The sequence below is a fragment of the Cordyceps fumosorosea genome (assembly GCF_001636725.1).
Source record: "Cordyceps fumosorosea ARSEF 2679 chromosome Unknown scaffold_1, whole genome shotgun sequence".
Classification (NCBI taxonomy): Eukaryota; Fungi; Ascomycota; class Sordariomycetes; order Hypocreales; family Cordycipitaceae; genus Cordyceps; species Cordyceps fumosorosea.
In genome coordinates, this window is record NW_017387301.1 from 1509845 (window position 1) to 1530246 (window position 20402).

The 20402-nt window shown below is 54.5% G+C and overlaps 7 protein-coding genes across 7 annotated transcripts; 5 read left to right on the forward strand and 2 right to left on the reverse strand.

Moving 5' to 3' along the window:
* Nucleotides 1–633: 633 nt before the first annotated feature.
* On the reverse strand, nucleotides 634–1483 carry ISF_00492 (Membrane fusion mating protein FIG1; the record flags this gene model as incomplete). Its single annotated transcript, XM_018844099.1, has 2 exons — nucleotides 634–1003; nucleotides 1059–1483. The coding sequence occupies 2 exons, from the start codon at nucleotides 1481–1483 to the stop codon at nucleotides 634–636; spliced, it is 795 nt and encodes a 264-aa protein (XP_018708549.1).
* A 2265-nt stretch (nucleotides 1484–3748) lies between these two features.
* ISF_00493 (Sec34-like protein) lies at nucleotides 3749–5839 on the forward strand (the record flags this gene model as incomplete). The annotated part of the gene is made up of 4 exons (XM_018844100.1): nucleotides 3749–3816; nucleotides 3866–4205; nucleotides 4262–5206; nucleotides 5258–5839. 4 exons carry the CDS (start codon nucleotides 3749–3751, stop codon nucleotides 5837–5839), a joined length of 1935 nt encoding a protein of 644 aa, XP_018708550.1.
* A 558-nt stretch (nucleotides 5840–6397) lies between these two features.
* On the forward strand, nucleotides 6398–7566 carry ISF_00494 (glutathione-dependent formaldehyde-activating enzyme; the record flags this gene model as incomplete). Its single annotated transcript, XM_018844101.1, has 5 exons — nucleotides 6398–6640; nucleotides 6698–6775; nucleotides 6827–6873; nucleotides 6940–7138; nucleotides 7216–7566. The coding sequence occupies 5 exons, from the start codon at nucleotides 6398–6400 to the stop codon at nucleotides 7564–7566; spliced, it is 918 nt and encodes a 305-aa protein (XP_018708551.1).
* Nucleotides 7567–8463: 897 nt separating this feature from the next.
* ISF_00495 (mitochondrial carnitine/acylcarnitine carrier protein) lies at nucleotides 8464–9372 on the forward strand (the record flags this gene model as incomplete). Its single annotated transcript, XM_018844102.1, has 1 exon — nucleotides 8464–9372. The coding sequence occupies one exon, from the start codon at nucleotides 8464–8466 to the stop codon at nucleotides 9370–9372; it is 909 nt and encodes a 302-aa protein (XP_018708552.1).
* Nucleotides 9373–9724: 352 nt separating this feature from the next.
* Nucleotides 9725–12167, reverse strand: ISF_00496 (RINT-1 family protein; the record flags this gene model as incomplete). Its single annotated transcript, XM_018844103.1, has 3 exons — nucleotides 9725–10218; nucleotides 10266–10524; nucleotides 10572–12167. 3 exons carry the CDS (start codon nucleotides 12165–12167, stop codon nucleotides 9725–9727), a joined length of 2349 nt encoding a protein of 782 aa, XP_018708553.1.
* Nucleotides 12168–13438: 1271 nt separating this feature from the next.
* Nucleotides 13439–16369, forward strand: ISF_00497 (Suppressor of forked; the record flags this gene model as incomplete). The annotated part of the gene is made up of 3 exons (XM_018844104.1): nucleotides 13439–13984; nucleotides 14035–15469; nucleotides 15516–16369. The coding sequence occupies 3 exons, from the start codon at nucleotides 13439–13441 to the stop codon at nucleotides 16367–16369; spliced, it is 2835 nt and encodes a 944-aa protein (XP_018708554.1).
* A 948-nt stretch (nucleotides 16370–17317) lies between these two features.
* On the forward strand, nucleotides 17318–20361 carry ISF_00498 (eukaryotic translation initiation factor 2C 2; the record flags this gene model as incomplete). The annotated part of the gene is made up of 2 exons (XM_018844105.1): nucleotides 17318–17674; nucleotides 17731–20361. 2 exons carry the CDS (start codon nucleotides 17318–17320, stop codon nucleotides 20359–20361), a joined length of 2988 nt encoding a protein of 995 aa, XP_018708555.1.
* Between the last annotated feature and the right edge of the window lie 41 nt (nucleotides 20362–20402).

Consider the following 20402-nt stretch of genomic DNA (forward strand, 5'->3'; position numbering starts at 1 on the left):
CCGTCATTACACAATCGGAACTTGTTTTACTTGTCAGAGTGGCGAGATTACTAACTGTCACGGTTAATAGCATCACAAAAAAATAGGGAGCCAAACAATCTTGAATTGTCAGAGTAGGTCTCTGCGACTACCCCAAGGTCACATATATAGTCTATCACATTTGTCCCATTATCCCACAGTCTTTCATTCTCCTCCGCATTGTTGAAAGCAACAAAAGAACAGCAAAAAACATCAATCCCTAAATCACATTCAAATCTTCCCCCACGGGGAAGCTTGACGTGAGGTCGACATGTCATCGACAAAGCCCCCACGGGGGAGGCCTCTCGTCATACAAGAAGGATGAACAAGATATAAAAGAAAAAAAATCATATAAAACGCCGGTGCTGGATGCGTGCCAATTTCCCAAAAACTCGCCATCAATCTCGTGTAGTTCAAGCTCGTCAGATTTAGTTGTTAGTCAATCTCCGACGCTTGGTCATCTTGAAGGTTTTTCCCCGTCTTTGTACATGGTATTATCATGGTTCGTCTCTTGCGATAATTCTTTTCCTCACAAAAGCAAATCCGCCACATTTCGCATAAATAAATCAACAATAGCATATGAAAAGGGGATTTTTTTTTCGGCAGGTGCGGTGATTACACCAATTTCTCAACCACGCTAATCGTCAATATCGTGACGATGAGACCAATGGTGACGATGATGAGCAGGGCAAACGAGAACCAGCCGAGGACCATGGCGGAGGTGCCGACGCCCGACTTGACGACGCCGTTGCCAAAGTCCTGGGCAATGACGGAGGCGGCGACCGAGGCCGTGTGTTGCCACAGCACGGAGACGAGGACGAAGATGGACGCGATGAAGATGATGGCGAGGGCGACTTGGGAGACGGCCCGCGAGGGGATGGCCCGGACGATGCGTTCGGAGCCTTCCGAGTCTTCCTCCTCGTACCACGAGGGAAACGTGGCGAGGAGGAGGACACAGAGAAAGGCAAAGATGATGGCAATGATTCTGAGGGCTTTGTTAGTATGGGAGGACAAGGGTAGGCAGGTTGTGGATGACTCACATCAGGTATGGAAAGACAATCATGTCTTTAAACTGGGCAGCCAGCCAGATCAGGTTCAGCGGATCCTGGTCCTGGCTGACCTGCCTCGCCAGCGCCGTCGCATTGTTGCTGCACAGCCAGGAGCCGCCGTCGGGGTTGACGCAGATGCCAAAGTAGCCGACGCGGGCCTGCAGCTGGGCGCCGCCGGCGATGTTGGCGAGCGCCGAGTGCACGTTGTAGTACACCTGGGCCGTGTCGGGCGTCGCCTCGTAGCGCTTGTAGTAGAGCGAGAGCAGGAAGATGTTGGGGATGAGGGGCGACGACGACGAGCAGCCGGCGAGGAGCAGCGACAGCAGGATGATGGCCACCGCGATGAGGATCATGAGCACGTGGTGGTACCCGAGGAAGGGGATGAACCGCGTCCATCCTACCTGGAACTGAGGCATGGCGGGCGGTTAGGGGCGTCCGTGTGGTGGTGGTGGTGGTGGTGGTGGTCGATTCCGGAATCCCCGGATGGGATCCAAGGCTCGTGGGAGCTATCGCAGAGCAACGGGATGAAAAGGTGCACTCTCCGCCTGTTGTTCGAGGGATGAGAGCGAGGCGGATGCAAGCCACCCGGTCCGACCGCTTCTTGTCGAGCCTAGCTCTGTCGAGTCCCCGATGACACCTCCGTTCCGGGCTCGGGGGCCGCAGAGGAGAGATTTTGAAGACGGCCGAGGGACTGGAATGCGGCGCCCCCGGAGAATCAACGACGGCGGTGACAGGGCCGGAGGTAAGTCGGAGGGGGGATCTCGTGGAGGCGGGTCGTGCGGATTGGAATGCGGCGATGGAGGAAGTCTCGAAATCAGAAGAATAGAATCTAGAAGCCTGTTACGCTGAAGACGTGCTCAATCTCGGGAGGAATGCGGGAGGGGGATGTTCTTTCTCGGCGAAGTGGGTTTGTACGTGGTGTACTGTGTGTGTGGTATGTGGTATGTGTGTGTAAGTGTGTGTGTTTGTGGAATGCAACTTTCCTTTCTTGAAATTGTCTGAACAAGGTGTTCAGAAATGTCGAAGGCTGGGAGAGGACAATTTGTCGGGGTAAAAAAGAGAGAGGCAGGAAACACCAGGTTGGTTGCGCAACCCAACCTTGCGAATATGCAGTGCAATGCTAGTTCAAAAGTGCTTGGGTGCCTGATGGTTGGCCCAGCCACCGCACTTTGCAGCTGGTGGTTTGGCGGTCCGTTTTTTATTTACTTGGTCGCGGCCGCGTTGACGCAGCAACCAGGGGTGACGTCGCCGGAGTGGGGCCGCCTCGTTCGGAGGTGCGGGCGCCAGCCTTGGTTGGGAAAAGGAAGAGCAGGAAATAGATTCTTTTTGGGATAGGTAGACCTGGTCGGTGACATTGACACATGATGCCGTTCGTTCACTACGGATACAACGCAGGTTGTGACATTTCTACGCTGGGTTTGCTTGGAGTAGCCACGGCGCCTGAACATCGCCTTCTTGTATTACCAGAGGCACAAGTTGAGAAACTATATTTAGCCATACATACTGAATCAATGACTCAAACGATTTGCGCCATCGTTCTCGTACATTATGCGGCTGTCCTTTGAGGCTGTGGCTTTGTGTTGGCTAGACAATGGTGAGCCTCATGGGTTCCTACCCTGGAGCTGTTCTCCCAAATTACGAGGCTGATACTTCCGAGTGTCCGGTGTTAGCAGCAGGGTCAGAGACGTCTGCAGGCCGTCGCATCCGTCAATGCCCTTCGCTTGATGTGATGTAGTCTTGGTCATGTGTTAATCTGGTCAATCTGGCCAATACTTTGTCGCACAAGTCTTGTCGCAGTAAAAGTCAAAGGTGCATATGATTTGTGCAACCTCTCCTCCGCTTTCACTTTGCAGTTACGAAGCAAAAATACGAGCCTGCAACCAGAAATAACGCCAGTTTTACCAAAAATGACAACACTCCTACAATTCTCGACCTTGGCACCATTAAATACTAAGATGCGACGCCAGTACGCAACTCGACAGGAACAATTTCGCGGAGACAATCTAGTACAAGAGCGCAGAAATAGCCCTGGCAGCCAAATTTTCGAGTAAAGATACGACTAGCTAGCAAAGATTGATCAATTTTAGAACATCATAGTCAAGATTTATTGTTTCATGGAATTGCCCATCTCCCAACGTTACTGCACCAGTCACTACCGCCGCTACCACCACCGGCAGCCGGAGCTTCTAGCTCCGACACTCCACCTAACGCGCGTGGCCTCAACGTCACAAAGCTCCTTGCTCCATACCCCAGATCACCCGCTCCCGGCCACCATGTACGAGGATGCATGGTACAGCTTTGTACCAGAAGCTTCCGGGAAGCATGCCGCGAACAGCAATGCCACCAACCGGCACAAGCGGAGCGAATCGCTTTTGCAGCAGCCCAGCGTCAGTTACCTCCCCCGCTGTGGGGTGTCCAAGCAGGCACTTACTCTCCTCTAGGGCATCGGGAAAGACCAGCAGACATCCAAGTCAATAGCAATAGCTACAATAGACTCGGAGGAGCTCAACGGACCCCCAGAAGCAACCCTGCTGAGGCGGGCAGCCTCATATGCGGATTGTCGCCACGCGCAGCAAGCGGGCCACCAGCGCTCCTCGCAAAAGAGACAATGCGATCGCCGAAATAGAAATTGGGATGCATTAGCTCTCAGAACGGATGCGAATCATCCCTCAAAACCATTCATGGCCGATCTGCAAACGAACCACACATATGCCGAGCAACTTCTTGAGGCTAGCCAACAAGAATACCTGTAGGCGCTGCTTCGATCCATGCAACAACTGCATACTCACGCTCTTTAGGCTATACCGAGACCAACTGTGCCTTACAGAGAGACACCTCGACGGATTAATAACCGATGCGAATGCTACCCTCGGACTCTTGACCAAACTGTCCAACTCGTTCCAATCGGTCGAGGCGCAGACCTCCACATTTCAAGCGCAATGCGAAGAGGTTCTTACCGAGCAGACCCGCCTTGAGAAGCTTGCGAATGATGTCGGGACCGACTATTACTACTATTCATACCTTGAAAATGCGACGAGACGATTGAATGCGCCCGGCGCTGGCCGACTGGTCGACGATGAATCCTTTGGAGAAATGGTGGAGAATATTGACGCCTGCGTCGCATTCATGGAGGACCACGTACGAAACTTGACACCGCGCGAACGATGAATTCGAAAGCTAACAATGGCCTTTAGGAAACATACCGCGAGCGTGACTCGTATCTCGCACGATACAATGCGCTGCTGACCAAATGTCTGCACTTGCTAGACCACGGTTTCAGCACGAGGCTGGAAAAGGTCTCTTCGGACATAGCGCGGCAGTTATCGACAACGAACTCCGAGTCAACACGACATGCGCTTGCATACGGTCGTTTCGAGGAAATGCTCAGCGACTCGTATGCCTTACTCCCAAATATCCATAAAGTTACCAGGCGCGTGTATGACCAGTTTGGCCGTTTCGACGATGGGATACGAAACTCCTCCATCTTTTCCAGCTCCACCCTCAGCATGCTGCGTACCTATCTCACGACCCGCGACCGCGATATCAAAATCATGACGCAGCACGATGTGGAGAAATATCAAAAGGAAATCAAGGACCTGTCCTTGGAGACTGCATCACGAAATTACATCAAGCAAACCCTCGAGCGAGTGCACAACGAAAACAGCCTGTTCGTCAGGGTGTTCAACATTGAGCCAACGTGGAACAACGCCCATGATTCGGTATTTCAGTCTATCAAGACGGTGCAAACGACAATGGTTCATCCCGGAAATCTGCAGCCCATGGCCACACAACTCCAAACTGCATTTGAGACGGCTGATATTCAGTCTGTATGTAACGTCGTTGGATGGATTGCGAATGAATACGGCATATCGGAGAGTGACGACGATGACGATCCAATTGCGCCGAAGCAGTATAGGGAATATGCCGCTCGTCTCCTTGTTGAGCACCTGTGGCCGTTTGTGGACAATGCCTTTGAGACGGAAATCACAAAGTCCGTCACCAAGGGCACTGTGACGGATGATGCCCTTAAAATCGGCCCCGTGGTGGACGGCGTGTCCTCGTCCAATGCGTACCCGTTGGTTCAGAAAGCGGTTGAGCTGCTACGAATGTTTGATCGCGCTATGCCGAAGGAGAGATCCGTAAGTATTGCCGAATATGGGGGAGATGCTCTATGCTAACTAGTTGCATAGTCGCAAAATAGCCAAGTGGTGTTCCGTGTCGTGCGCGAGACGATCCTGGTGCTGCAGCAAGGTTCCTCGCGTATCCAATCCCAGAAACTCGGGACGGACGCAGACCTGTTCATGGTCAAGAACCTACTAATAATCAAGAACGAGCTGCTATCGCTCGAAATTGGCGACATTCGCAGCCAGCCGCCGGCCATGCAGCATTTTGGACAGATTTGGGAGACGCTGCGCCCGCAGAACCTCGTCGGCTTCGTCGGTACCATTCTGGGCGGACAGTTGTGGTCGCGGGGAGGCGCGCCGCCTGCCTCGTCCTCGGTGACGGCTAAGACGCTGACCGTCGAGGACATGAACGAGCAGCTGGACGAGCTGCTGCGGCAGTCCATCTACGGGTTCACGCGGCGCTGGGCGGGCCGGGTCCGGGACGCGCAGGCTGGGCGGCCGGGCGCCCGGTCTCTCGCGCAGGTCGAGGCCGAGCTGGAGACGGCCCTGCAGACGGCGTTTAGCAACCAGCCGGAGGTAGTAGGCAAGCTCAAGGAAGCGATTGAGTTTTACGAGGAGGATACGGCGGCGCGATCTGGGAAGCGGTAGATACACTAGAAGAAGGACAACCAGACATTTAGACAATCTGTCTGTGCATCAATGCAGGATCTGGAGTTGACTTGCTGCGTCACGACAGTCACGCGTGGTTTTCTGCCACCACCTTTCGCCCCATATGTGACGAGAATGAGCTTGATCTTTGAATTCGTCTGATTTGATGGTAGAAAACTGCCATGAGCTGTAGAGTAAGGAGCGTTCCGCGACTCTTGCCCCCACCTCTGCCGCTCTGAAGCACTTGCTGCTTGAGCACCCAACTGCAACTTGTAAACTTTGCACCTCGCAATTGAGTCCTTGAAAGTAGCCCTTGTTCAAGCAGTCCCTCTTTTTCATCCGATTTCGTTTACCGGCGGGCTTTAGGCTTGTCTTGCGCGTTGCGCTGCCTAGTTTCTTTCTACTTTCGGTTCACCGCCGGCGCCAGATCATCCCTCCAGCCCCGCAAACCGCCCGTACGCTCAAAGCAACAACATCAGATTACTTGCCTTTTGCCCCTCAATCCTGTCAAGGACTTGAAAAAGAACCTATATCTGACTTCCATCTAAGGCCAATCAAATGGCATCAGACGAGGCCGCGCCCCTCCGGACTTACAGAGGCAACTGCCACTGCGGGGCGTTTGTGTACGAGGCGGAGCTGCCCGAGATCACGGCGGCGACGGAGTGCCCCTGCAGCATCTGCCGGAAGAAGGGCTACCTGCTCGTGGGAGCCAACACCGAGACGGCGCACTTCAAGGTGGTCAAGGGGTCACTGAAGAGCCTGCCGGAGTACACGTTTGGGACCAAGGCGTTGTGCCACAAGGTGACTGCTGTTCTGGCGGTGTAACAAGAGCTTCAGGATGGCTAACGGATTTATTAGTTTTGTTCGAATTGCGGGACTGCGGTCCTGGCTACGGTTCCAAGCGCGCAGGCGCCGGAGAAGAACATTTATCTGAACGTAGGTTTGGTATCGTTGGCAGTAGCTTGCCGGCTCAACTGACGATAAGAGGTCCACGCCATCCAAGGAATTGACACATGGACGCTCAAACGCACGCCGTAAGTTGTGATTCTAGCATGAGAGGTTATTGATGTATGGTGCTGAGGCTTAAGGATCGTCTTTAGTGTCGACGGAACCAAGATTGGAGCCCCGTACGAAGAGCCCAAGCACACCGGGCCGGTGCCAACGGTCGAGGTCGAAGGCGGCAAGTTGTACACGGGCAGCTGCCACTGCGGTAAGCTCACCATTGCGGCCAAGATCAAACGTCTTGAGGACGACAAGGACTCTGGCATGATTGAGTGCAACTGCAGCATCTGCGAGCGGGTACGTACCATCACTGCAAACCTGTTCCACAGATCAAACAACTTCGTCCCCGCGTTTCTCTCTGACAATCGCGGTAGAACGCCTATCTTTGGGTGTACCCCAAGGCCGAGCAGGTAGTTCTCTCGGGCCGCGCAGAGGACACGGGGCTGTACCGCTTCAATCACGAGGTGCAGGCTAAGCCGTTCTGCCGCACGTGCGGCGTCAGCATGAGCAACCCGTCCAACGCGGCGACAACGGCCAACGAGGCGGCGGCGCGGCTGCCGTACGCGGATACGGCGCAGCGTGAGCGCGTGCGCGAGTACGTAGAGAAGCATCGGACGATGCACCCAGTCAATGTGCGCGTGCTGCATGGTGTAGATTTTCAGAGATTGCACGTCAAGAGGTTCGATGGGGCGAAGCTGATTCCGCCGCCTTACGTGAACCCGTGAGGCAGGAGATGGCTCGTGAAGGTGTTTGGCGGCGTTTAAAGGCGTGATGCTGATGGCGATGGAGCTTGCTTTGATGAAGCTGTGGTGATGAGTTGCTGTCATGGAGTTGGGGGCTGAAGTGAATGACGCTGGCCATTCGGTCTCGAGGAAAACCGAGCTGTTGAGTGTTAATACTGTTACAAGTATACAATAAGACGCGATTTTCATCAAGCCATGGTGTAGTGAAGAAAAGAAGAGTGAGCATTGGGACGCTGACAACCTGGACGTCTGTCGGCTGTCGGCGGTCAGCGGAGTGCAGGTGGCCAGCAAGTCGCCGGCTTGAGGGTGGTCAACAGACGCCAAAGGTAACTAATAAGTAAAACTGAGCATATTGGTACCGCAGCCAAATTTGCCTCCACCTTTTTATCGCCCTCTCATTCTTTATTAATGCGCTCTGATAATAAAAGGAGCAAACCGTGGGGAAACCTGGAGGGCGCTTCAGCGCAGAACAAGCGCTGTGGGCGGGTGGTTATTTTTTTAGCGGGTCCTGATGCCAGCCCATGACAAACGAGAATTGGCCCGCCAGAAACCGTTTGTCATGGACAAGGCCGAGCACGACATTCTCTCTTGCGCCCTCGGCCCGTCGCCCGCCCCTCCACCGCCATCACCAGCGACTTTTTTTTTCCCCTCTCCTCGTCCACGAGGTTTTTTCCCTTCTCCTCTTTCCTTTTCATCCTCGCACCTCGAGTCTTTTCTCTGGGTCTGTATACCGCGCTGACCCCGACTCAATTGACCACCAATTACACTTCTCCCCACCCCCGCCGAACGCCGGAGAAAAACGTCGCCGACCACTACACCCAACTTCCCCGACCTCCTTCATCCTCCACCACGACCACGACCACGACCACCGCCGCAGTCATGGACGCGCCCCTCGTCGAGATCGAGGCCCCCCAGGGCCCCTCACAGGCCGTCAAGGACCTCCTCTCCGGCGCGGCCGGCGGCGTCGCGCAGGTGCTCATCGGCCAGCCCTTCGACATCGTCAAGGTCCGGCTGCAGACGACCACGCAGTACGCCGGCGCCCTCGACGCCGCGCGCTCCATCTACCGCCGCGAGGGCGCGCTCGCCTTCTACAAGGGCACGCTGACCCCGCTCGTCGGCATCGGCGCCTGCGTCTCCGTCCAGTTCGCCGCCTTCCACGCCGCCCGGCGCTGGTTCGAGCGCCGCAACGGCACCCAGCCCGGCCAGCGCCTCGCCTACTCGCAGTACTGGGCGGCCGGCGCCTTTGCCGGCGTCGCCAACACGGTGCTGTCCAGCCCGATCGAGCACATCCGCATCCGGCTGCAGAGCCAGCCGCACGGCGCCGGCCGGCTGTACGCGGGCCCCGTCGACTGCGTGCGGCAGCTGGTGCGCGCCGGCGGCGTGCTCGGCGGCGTGTACCGCGGCACGGCGGTGACGCTGCTGCGCGAGGCGTCGGCGTACGGCGCGTGGTTCGCGGCGTTTGAGTGGATGATGAGCGCGGACGCGCGCCGCGCGGGCGTGGACCGCCGCGACGTGCCGGCCTGGAAGGTGGCGCTGTACGGCGGGCTCGCGGGCGAGTGCCTCTGGCTCGCGTCGTACCCGTTCGACGTGGTCAAGAGCAGGATGCAGACGGACGGGTTCGGCGAGGCGCAAAAGTTCCGCTCGATGCGCCACTGCTTCGCGGCCACGTGGGCGGCGGACGGCGCGGCGGGGTTCTGGAGGGGCATCGGCCCGACGCTGCTGCGTGCCATGCCGGTCAGCGCGGGCACGTTCGCGGTTGTTGAGTTCACCATGCGCGCTCTCGGCTAGAGCTTGACGTCCTCTAGATGTCTTGTCGATTTTTCTTGCTGTCTCTCTTTGTGTTTGTGGAATTTTACTTGGGCTTATATCCCCTCGCGGTTGCTCTTGGCAATATAGACTTGCTTGCGTGAGCATTTCATCATCGGCGTACAAGGTTAAAGAAGAAGAAAATACACAATAAAAGTTACCTATCAAAACGGGCTGCTTTCTCCCCTTGTCTAACTAATCCGGCTTCTATAGAAAAAACTTCAAATTTTTGTACATGTTCAACACGGCGTGATTAGCCCAGGTACCCCCCCGCCTAATTTCCTCACGTCTTTCCCGTCATGTCGTTATCGTTGGTATCTTGCAGCTTCTCCCGCTACCACCCCATATTCTCGTCATTCTCTACCCGCCTCTGCAGCACGCGGCGTGCATCCGTCGGTGTTAGGATCAACAGCTGCATCTCCTCCAGCAGCGCTCGCGCCGCATTGTTGTCGGTGAAGGCCCGCTCGCTGGCCTGCTCGAGCGTTATGCTACGAGCCTCCGTCACCTCCCCGGGCGGTGCAGCTGGCAGACGGAGCAGCTCCACGGCCTCGCTGAGCTCCTCCAGACGCGCTGAACCCCCAGGCAGATGCCGCTCAACGACAGCCGCAAGGGCATGACTATCATGCGCAAACTGAATCGCGCCCAGAATGGTGAATTGATGCTTCATGAGCACGCCGTTCCAGAGCAGATCCTGCAGCTTACTCAGCGCCCGGTGCCACACGCGGTCGTACGAGGCGCTGGAGAGTGCGCCGTGCAAGAACTTGAAGTTTTCTTCCAGCTTGGATAACGGCAGGTCTAGTTCAGCCGTGATTGAGAATTGCAACGGGTCTTTCTCGACAGTTAGCAACCATCAGGCGGGGCTTCTGGCCACATACCTAGTGTGTCGGCGTCGCCGATTGTCGTCCATTGCGGTCGTTGTGTATAGGCACGGAACGCTTTGGCATGTGCATCCGCGAGGGTGGACACGAGAACATCTTCGGCGGCCTTCCGACGGCTGTTGTACGCATCAACGGTCTCGGCGAAGATGCCGCCGTCGCGCCTGGGCGATCTCGTGAGGTCCTGTTCTCCGTCTAATTCGCTGCTGTTGCCGGATCCGGCTGCTGCCTGTACGCCATCCCAGAGCTCAGTGAAGAACTGAATTGTTAGCACATAGAAAAAATCGACACAGTCTTTTTACACACCTCCTCCTCGCCCCATTCCACCAGAACATTGGCAATGTGATCAGCACTCCCAATAATCTTGCATAGCGTCTCGAGAGCGCCAAGCCCTTCCAACGCAGCCAACTGTTCTTTTGTCGCACCGTGCAGCGTACGTCCCAACGCCGACGTCATGGACTGGTATGCTTCGAGCGATCCCTTAAGCCGCTCATGGTAGCCATCCAGGATATCTAGCTGAATGCGAGTCAAAAAGCGCACCTTGTACTTCAACGAGCATAGTCCATCGTATTTTGTCGTGATAGTGCGCAGCAGATCCGTCACGCGCACCGCAGCAAACGTTGGCTTCATCTTGCCCACCACGGCGTGGTCGTAGTCAATTTTGCGCGCATCCGCCGCCTCCAAGATGGCGTCGAATCGTTCCAGGGAAAATTTGCGCTCGGCTTCGAACCACACCTCAAAATAGTCGGCAAGAATCTCGGATGTGAGCCCTGGCCAGTCCTTCTGTGCGTCGCCACCGTCATACCTGAATTGTGCCCGAATCGTCTCGTCAAAGGCAACAAGTTGACCGATGAACGTACTTAAAAACGGCATGTTGCTAGCAGCTTCCTTTGCTACCGCATGGACTTTTTCCCGCATCACCATCAGCATGGACGTGATCAGCGCGCAGACGGGGTCTGCATAGACTGACTTTCCCGCCACGGGCGTGTCTTGAAACTTGAGGGAGAGAACCGGCGCCAGATTGTCGCAGAAAAAGTCTTCCCATTTCTCGATAATCGACAGGAACCAGGGGAAGCAGTGGGTGCCCATGGACTGTGCCTTGCTGGTCGGCTTGTCACTTAGGAAGTGAAACCGAAACTCGGCCACGAAAATGCGCGCCATGACGTCTACAGGCAGCAGAGGCACCACGGTTGGGCTGTGGAGGAGCTCGGGCATCTGAATGTCCACCAGCTTTTCGAAACACTCGATCCATTCCTCGTCCATCTCCGAGTTCGGGTCGACCCGTGGCCAGCCACGCTTCTCGAGCACCGCCTCGAGCTCGTCCGACATGATCTTCTTCATCTCCGCCCACAGACTGCCCGTGACGGCCTCCACATGGTCCACCAGGTGCAGCTCCTCGGCGCCTGGCCGGCCGCGCAGCGTGAGGGCCAGTTCCTTGAGCTGCGCGTATGGCTTGAGAGCGGCCTTGGGGCTGCCAGGGAGGTGCACCTTGGCGTCGGCGCGCAGCCTCTCGACGTCCTGAAGTAGCACGAGGTATCTCCTGGCCAAGTCAACGGCCTTGAGCTTCTGCATCGGCCGCTGCAGGCGGGCAATAGCCTCGGCGGGGGCGTCCGAGGCCACCGTTGCGCGCACGCGCTCGTCGATGCTGTCCTGCAGGGTGCGGAACTCGGCGATTCGCTGCTGCAACAGGCTATATCGGTCGTCCGTTGTGCGCTGCGCTGTGTCGAGCTCCTGCACTGCGGCGTCGAGCTGCGTTTGTAGTTGCGTGAGCTGTAGGTCGACCGTGTCTAGTAGCGTGTCTAGAGTGTCGAGGTCGTCGGCCGACTGCAGCTTGTCTTCAAGATAGTCTTCGACCCGCGCGTCGAGGGCACTCTCGGGCGGTTCTCGATTGGTTGTGGGCATCTTGTCATTATTGGCCACGCTTGGTGGTAGGCTGATGCCAAGGTCGAGTTGAGCTGGCTCCAAGCCAGGTCATCGATGATCGAACTCGCAACAGAGGAGCTCCCCACTGTACAGTGTACGGTTACAGGTACATAACTAACAGCAGCAAACGCAGAATTTCAAAACTATTGCGCGAAGACCAAAAAAAAAAAAAGCAACAAATGATTCGAGTAGGGAACACTGGGAAATCAGGGTATTTCTATTCAAATTTGGCGAAGTGATCCAATCGCGTACGTCTAGGGAGGCTTCTGCCTGCGTGTTGTGTGTTGTGCATGCCACTGATCTGACACAAGCAGCTCGACTGACATAGCGACGAATAGCTGTTGAGCGAGACTGCAGCCTTCATTATTTACCACCGGCCTCTGCATCGACAAATAGTATAAATTCAAGTATCAAACTGCTTGGAGTTGCAGCAAAGCTTTTAAGCTTGGGCTCAGGATCTCAAGTTCGGGTTTCCAGATCAGTGGGGGAAAGGAAGGACATGACGAATAAAGAATATGCGACATAGGGAAGAGGTGACTTTCACTGGTCTGTTCTTTGATGTAGGGTATCTGTCATGATTGCCCCCCTGATTTCTTGTTTGATGCAGAATGTACGGATAAGTGAGTGCGTAGTCATCTACTCCGTACATAGAAAGTGAAGGCAAGCAAGGCACCTTATCAGTACCTAGATGTACATAGGTGATGTGGCTTGACAAACAGCCAGCCAAACCAAAGCCAGCGCGCCACACTCACCGCCTTTAACGGCTAGTCCCCTCTCGATTTTGCCGCACTCTAATTAGCCTACGTGCATAACATACATTCTTTCTCAAGCTCTTTACTGGGGCGCCAGCTCTCTGCACGTTGATATTTTGTTCGACTGGACAGTCTTCACGTTACCTCAACCAGTCTTGGGCTCTATACACGCGCATATTACCCTATCGCATCGAAACATTGGCCTCACAATTAGCGGCACGAGCAGGTGATAGCGAACGGGTCATTGGATTGCTGTATCTCTGATCAGGGCTTGTGCCAGAAGCACGTAGCGCAAGCTTCGCGCCGATCTGCCTGTGACGGGTTCTTTGTGCGCCACGCGAATCACTACACTCGCATTATCAAAACTCCATTCGCTCGCAGCTTCTAGGAACATTTCTCTCGGTCGTCTTTATTTAATCTTTGGAACGCGCATTACTAGCGCAATCGAAGAACCGCGTCGGGTGTTCCTTGTGATCGCCTAATCGGAACACACCAGCCATGACGTCCGACGGGGAATCCCGTCAAAACTCAGCAGCCCCCGAAGCTGACCAGGCCGACTACGACGAATCGCATCCAGACCTCAATACCCAGCACCCCTATGACCCAGCCCACGTCCAAGACGATGACAGCGAAGATGGAGCGGACTACGATCCTGAATCGGTTGGCATTGAGCCAGTTGCCGCGCCGACTGAAGTAGAGCCCCCCTCGGCTCCTCAAGTGACTTCGAGACCTAAAATGTCCGGTGGATTCATTGTCGAGGCATCCGATGACGAGGACGAATCAATGCCTGCACGACCTATGCCGCCTGGCAACCACGGGTTTGGCAAGGATGACGCATCTGCTCGTGATCGGGAAGGCTTTGCGCATCTACCGCCTGGCATGGCTCGCCTCGATCCGGTAACCCTCTTTGAGGCTCGAATTAAAGAAGACCCACGAGGCGACATGGAAGCCTGGCTGAGCCTCATTGCTGAGCATCGAGCTCACAACAGACTCGAAGAATTGCGCAAAGTCTATCATCGATTTTTGGAAGTGTTTCCTACGTCGGTAAGAGCAGAATTCACCCGTCTAGCATTTCCACTTCTAACAACATCCAGAGCGACATTTGGGTTCAGTGGATTGAGCTGGAGCTCGGACTGGACAACTTCGTCGACGCTGAGCAACTTTTTGGTCGCTGTTTAATAACGGTACCTAATGTCAGCCTTTGGACTGTTTACCTCAATTACATCAGACGCCGCAACGATTTGAATAACGATCCCTCCGGTCAAGCGAGACAAACGGTCACTCAATCATACGAGTTTGTGATCGACAACATCGGTATTGACAGAGATTCCGGTGATATATGGTTAGACTACGTCCAGTTTATCAGGAACGGGCCTGGCCTCATCGGGGGCACCGGTTGGCAGGACCAGCAGAAAATGGACCAACTGCGCAAGGTCTATCATCGCGCCATTGCCGTGCCCATGTCCACGGTAAACACATTATGGAAAGAATACGACCAGTTTGAGATGGGGCTGAACAAGGTCACTGGCCGAAAGTTCATTCAAGAACGTTCGCCCGGCTACATGTCTGCCAAGAGCGGTAACATTGCTCTCGACAATATCACAAAGTCACTGCGCAGAGTCAGCCTGCCCCGCCTGCCACCAGCTCCTGGATTTAATGGAGACACCGAGTACAGAGAGCAAGTCGACCTTTGGACGAAGTGGATTGCTTGGGAGAAGGACGACCCCCTGGTTTTGAAGGAGGAGGATCCCAAGGCATACACACAGAGAGTTATGTATTGCTACAAGCAAGCTCTAATGGCCCTGCGTTTTTGGCCAGAAATGTGGGTAGATGCTGCGGAATGGTGCTTTCAGAATGATATCCGAGAAAAGGAAACCGAGCTCGGCACCCAGTTTCTTGTCCAAGGCATTGCCGCGAACCCTCAGAGTGTCTTGCTAGCTCTCAAATATGCCGATCGGATTGAAGCTACGTATCCTAGGAAAGAGGGTGACAAATCCGAATATGCTCAGGCGACTCGCAAACCCTATGATGCTATCCTCGATACCCTCTACACCATGGGCGATAAGGTCAAGGAACGTGAGAAGCTTGAAGTATCGACCCTCAGGCAGGCAGCCGCACAGCTCCCAGAGATGCAGCAGTCCATCGAACGAGAAGATATTGACAACGATAAGGCAGGATTGTCTGCGGGGGAGGAGCGCATCAAGGCCATTCAGCGGGCGTACGCGGCTGAGGGCCAGCTCCTGTCCCGCACGATATCCTACGTCTGGATTGCCCTTGCACGTGCGATGAGAAGAATTCAAGGTAAAGGCAACCAAAATGAAGGTGGCCTCCGCAAAGTATTCACGGATGCGCGACACAAGGGCCGCCTCACTAGTGACGTGTATGTTGCTGTTGCTCTTCTTGAATCAGTTGTATACAAAGACCCTGTTGGGGCCAAGATTTTCGAACGAGGTGCCCGTCTATTCCCCAACGACGAAGACTTTATGATTGAGTACCTCAAATTCCTACATTCCAAGGACGATACCACAAGTATGTCTATTTCCCTGTTATTCAAGCCGCAGCTAATCATCAGTAGACGCCCGCGTTGTATTTGAAACTTGCGTTAACCGCCTAATTTCAAGCCCTGAAACTCTGGCAAAGGCCCGCCCTCTATACGTCTACTTCCACAAGTACGAATCTCAGTACGGCGAGCTTTCCCAGGTTTCCAAGTTGGAGGAACGCATAGCGGAACTCTTCCCCGAAGATCCAAAGTTGGAGTATTTTAATCAGAGATTCTCCTCAGAGAGATTCGACCCTGTCCATACACCGATTATTGTGTCCAAAGCTGTACAAATGCGCCCCAAGATCCCCCCACCCGCTATTGAAGAGCCTGCGTCGGACCGGGAAACCCCTGGCCCTGTTCGACAGGAGCAGAGTCCACGGCCCCAATATGCTCGTGCGACTGCTTCCCCCAAGCGACCCTTCGGTCTCGAGGAGGATGAGCTGAACCCACCCAAGCGAGTTGCTCGTGGTGTTTCACCGCTCAAGGGCGCTGCAGGTCGCCGCCTTGATCAACAGCGACGTAACCAAACGTCGGCGCTACAACGCGACATTACCTTCCTCCTGGGAATTCTGCCTCCCGCCCACACTTACGATTCACAGCGACTGACTGCGACAAACCTGGTTTCTCTGCTCCGAGATACTCCACTGCCGGACTACGCGTCTTGGAAAGCAGCAACCGGGGGTCAGTACAGGCAGCAGACTCAGATGCATTCGAGACAGCCGTCCGGCGACTTTGCGCGTCCGATGAGCCCTTATGGCCAAGCTGCAGGTGTTTCTGGGTACCGCAACTCTCCGCTCGCGGGCGGCTACCAGGCGCCTGCCTCAAACTGGGGAGGAGCGCAGAGTAGTTATCCACCCGGCCAATACGGTGGCCAGCGGTACCAGTGAGGTGTATGAGGCGAAAAAAGCTGCATGCAGATATGGGATATTTCTTTTGCCTGGATTTGTCGCATCATTTGGCGTTTAATTAGTTATGGTAGTTCTGCAACCTGGGCAAAATAAGCAAAGTTTTTCCTCTACCTGAAGCGCTCACGAGCATTGATGTGGGTGACCAGCCCGCGTGTTACGCAATGTCCGACAATTGAGACGTTTCAATAACGAATACCTAGTTGGCGCAATTTCGCATTCGTCTCCTTTTGTACGTTGGTCCTAACAGATGTAATGTTGTACGGTGCGATGTATCGACGTGGCGAGCTCATTAGCAGTAGTTTCACGGCATGGCTTTTGTAGAGCCCTATCTCGGGATTTTGTGTCATACTAAGGGCAAGCGGCAGCGAACGATTGGCCCAGAATCCATCGATTTGGATCTCGTACAGGTTACAAGAAGGGCGGTATTGCACATGTGTCTCCTATAACTTCTGTTGCCCTGCCTACGCCGTGCTCGCTCACACACCGACCACCTCGCGTCCACCTGCAAACGCACGCAGATTCACGGCTGGTAACAGCTGCAGCTGCCAGCTGCCGAGACTCTTGTTGCCAGCTGCTGAAGACTCGCCAGCTGGCAAACAATTCACATGTTGCACTATTTAATCACCTCCTCCCCTCTGCATCCTCTCTCTTCTTCCTCTTTCCACACACATCCTTCTGATCGGAATCTTGCTTCTGATCTTCGTCCCTCTTCCCTAGCGCAACCTCTGACGCCTTGAAGTCTCTCCCTCTCGCTGGCGAAACGGTGCTCCGAGTATCATTTGATTTCAGACTTGGCACCTAGCCATTTGTGGTGAGTACGCTGTACCACCTTGACCCCCCTGGCCGAAGGTGTTTCGCCATTTGACATCTTGCCCCAACTGCCAAAGTCCTCCACATGACAATGAATGCTAACTTGGGACTCAGGTCATGGCTGATCGTGGGCATCCCCCGCATGCCGGCGGTCCTCCTTCTGGACGCGCTCCCTCGCAGCCTTCTGCTGTCCGCAGCGTCGATGCAAGCCGAGTTGCATCCCCATCTCGTGCCGGCCAGCCAGGCTGGAATCAAGGCCCTGGATTTGATCCAGCTCGCCTTGGAGGTCCTACCAAGAGGGCAGGCAATACGCGCATGGAATTGCCCCCAGATGCGTATGTGTCCGACACACAGAAGTCCATGTTTACCCTTCGAGGAAACAACCTCAATACAGAAGGATCACCCGCTGTTGTTGAAGTCAATCAATATCGAATGACTAAGTTTGACTTTTCAAAGAAAATCTACCAGTATGACGTGAGTATACCTTGCCACATCCTGCATTCCACTCCATGAGTTCTAATAGTCGTTAGGTCGCCTTATCCCCGGATCCCGACAAAAAGGCCGTGATACTCAAGAAGATTTGGGAACACCCAACATTCAAAGCAGCCCTACAGAAATACAGCTACGAGATGTGGATCTGTGATGGTAACAAACTGGCTTGGTCGCCCGCGCTGGTCGATCGAGGTGAACTTCGTTTCACCGTGAATCTCGACGAAGGCCGCCCTGCACCTCAACAACAAAAACCTGGCCGACAAAACAGCAACGTTTTCCACGTGACTCTCCGAAAGACCACTGAGGTTCAAATGTCGTCGCTCAAAGGATATCTCGAGCAGCGCGTTCAGTACAACAATGGTGTCAACGAGGCGTTGAACTTTATTGATCACCTGATTCGACAATGGCCGTCGCAGAACCTGTTGGCGATCAAGAGAAACTTCTACAATCGAGTGGCTCAGAGTCGCCCTCTGATGGATGGCTCTCTTGTTGAGGTGCGCAAGGGTACTTACGCCTCTATTAGGCTGAGCCACAACCTAAGTCGAGGCGGAACGGGCCTCGCCTTGAATGCCGATATTGCGAATACATGCTTCTGGGTCGGCAATCAAACCGTCGACAAGTTGCTCGGCATTTACCTTGCGGCCATTGATGCCAGGCGTTGGCGCAATCTGCCGCCAAATGAGCTTGCCAACCAGCTCAAGCCGGTTCGTGGCAATAAACAGGGCGTGTACGAATCTAGCGACGCCTTCAAGCAAGCTCGCAAGCTTCGGAAGCTCAAGTTTAAAGTACGTCACCCGAACCGCACCGCCGCGGTGGATAAGGTTTACTCCATCCAAGACATTGCCTTCCGGCAGGATTATGGCGCAGAAGGCGGCACGGCCCGAAACATCAAGTTCGATCATGATGGCCAGCAAGTGTCTGTGGCGCAATACTTTGAACAGAAGTACAAGGCGTTCCTGCGCTTTGGAAATCTTCCTTTGATTGACGCTGGCAAAGGCGGTTTCATTCCCATGGAATTTGCAGTGGTCGAGCCCATGCAGAGGTATCCATTCAAGCTCAGCCCGGACCAGACCGCTGCCATGATCAAGATTGCAGTCACAAGGCCAAAGGAGAGACGGGCTGACATCCAATCACATGTTAACGACCTCAAGATGTCAAGTGATCCGTTTTTGCGCCACTATGGGGTCCAATTCGATCCGCAATTTACCAAAGTTGATGCTAAAGTGCTCGCGCCGCCAGCAGTCAACTTTGGAACCGGTACTGCGGACCCGAAGTTCTCCGGCCGTTGGGATCTTCGTGGAAAGAAGTTTTGGAGGCAAAATTATGCTCCATTGCAGAACTGGGGATTCTTGGTTCTGGATAATTGTGTCCAACTTCCCCAACTGAAGGCGTTCGCACAAACCTTCAAGACCACCTTTATTGGCCATGGTGGCAAGTGCACGTCAGACCCTCTACTCTTGGCGCCTCCTGGAAACGTGAGGGGCGATGTTGCCCAGTCTCTTCACTATGCGCATTCCCAGATTCTGACTACGAAGGGCTATCCGCAGCTCATTTTTGTTGTAGTACAACACAAGAACAGTCCTCATTATATGCGCCTCAAGAAGTCTGCCGACTGTCGATTCGGAATCCTCACTCAGGTGGTAAATGGACGAGCTGTTTCAGAAAACAACGGGCAATACCACTCAAACGTATGTATGAAAGTGAATGCCAAACTTGGCGGCGCAACAGCTCGTACCGTCCCTCCATGGAAGATCAAGTCGGCCACCTACTTTCCTGAATCTCGGCCGACTATGATCATTGGAGTCGATGTTTCTCACGCTGCACCGGGAGGTGTTACAGCTTCTGTTGCGGCTATGACAATGTCTGTTGACCGGGACGCAAACCGGTACGCGGCAGCAGTTGAGACCAACGGGTACAGGACTGAGATGTTAACATCAAGCAACGTCAACTTTATGTTCGGTCAACTGGCGGAGAATTGGAAGGCCAATCATGGAGTTTTCCCGAAGCACATCATCTACTTTCGGGATGGTGTTTCCGAGGGTCAATTTGCGCAGGTCATTGAGCACGAGATCAACGAAATCAAGCGCCACTTGGCCCGGGTGGCGCCTAACCAGGCGATGCCCCAATTCACCGTGATCGTGGCAACGAAGCGCCACCACATCCGTTTCTTCCCGCAGAAGGGAGACAGGAACGGGAACGCGCTGCCTGGCACTCTTGTCGAGAAAGAGGTGACTCATCCCTTTTTGTGGGATTTTTATCTCTGCTCGCATGTCGCCATTCAAGGCACAGCCCGCCCAGTCCACTACAATGTTATTCTGGACGAAGCAAAGATGCCGGCCAACGAGTTACAAAAGATGATCTATCACCAAAGCTACTCATATGCAAGATCCACAACCCCAGTGTCATTGCATCCGGCTGTCTACTATGCGCATCTCGCCGGGGATCGGGCCCGAGCACATGAGAATGCGTTTAGCAGCGATGGCTTTCAGCAGGGCGGCAAGGGTCATGAGATGATCAGGGATCAGGAGGCTAAAGGGCATCTTGCTGAAATGCCTGTCGCATCAGATGCGCCGAAGCTTCTGCCACTGGGTGGACAGGTTGGCCTGGACGCTGTGGAGGGCGAAGATCGACAGCGAAAGTTTTTTAGATCTACCATGTGGTTTATCTAAGAAACAGGGGGCGGAATCGCAGAAACAGGATAGCAGACTGC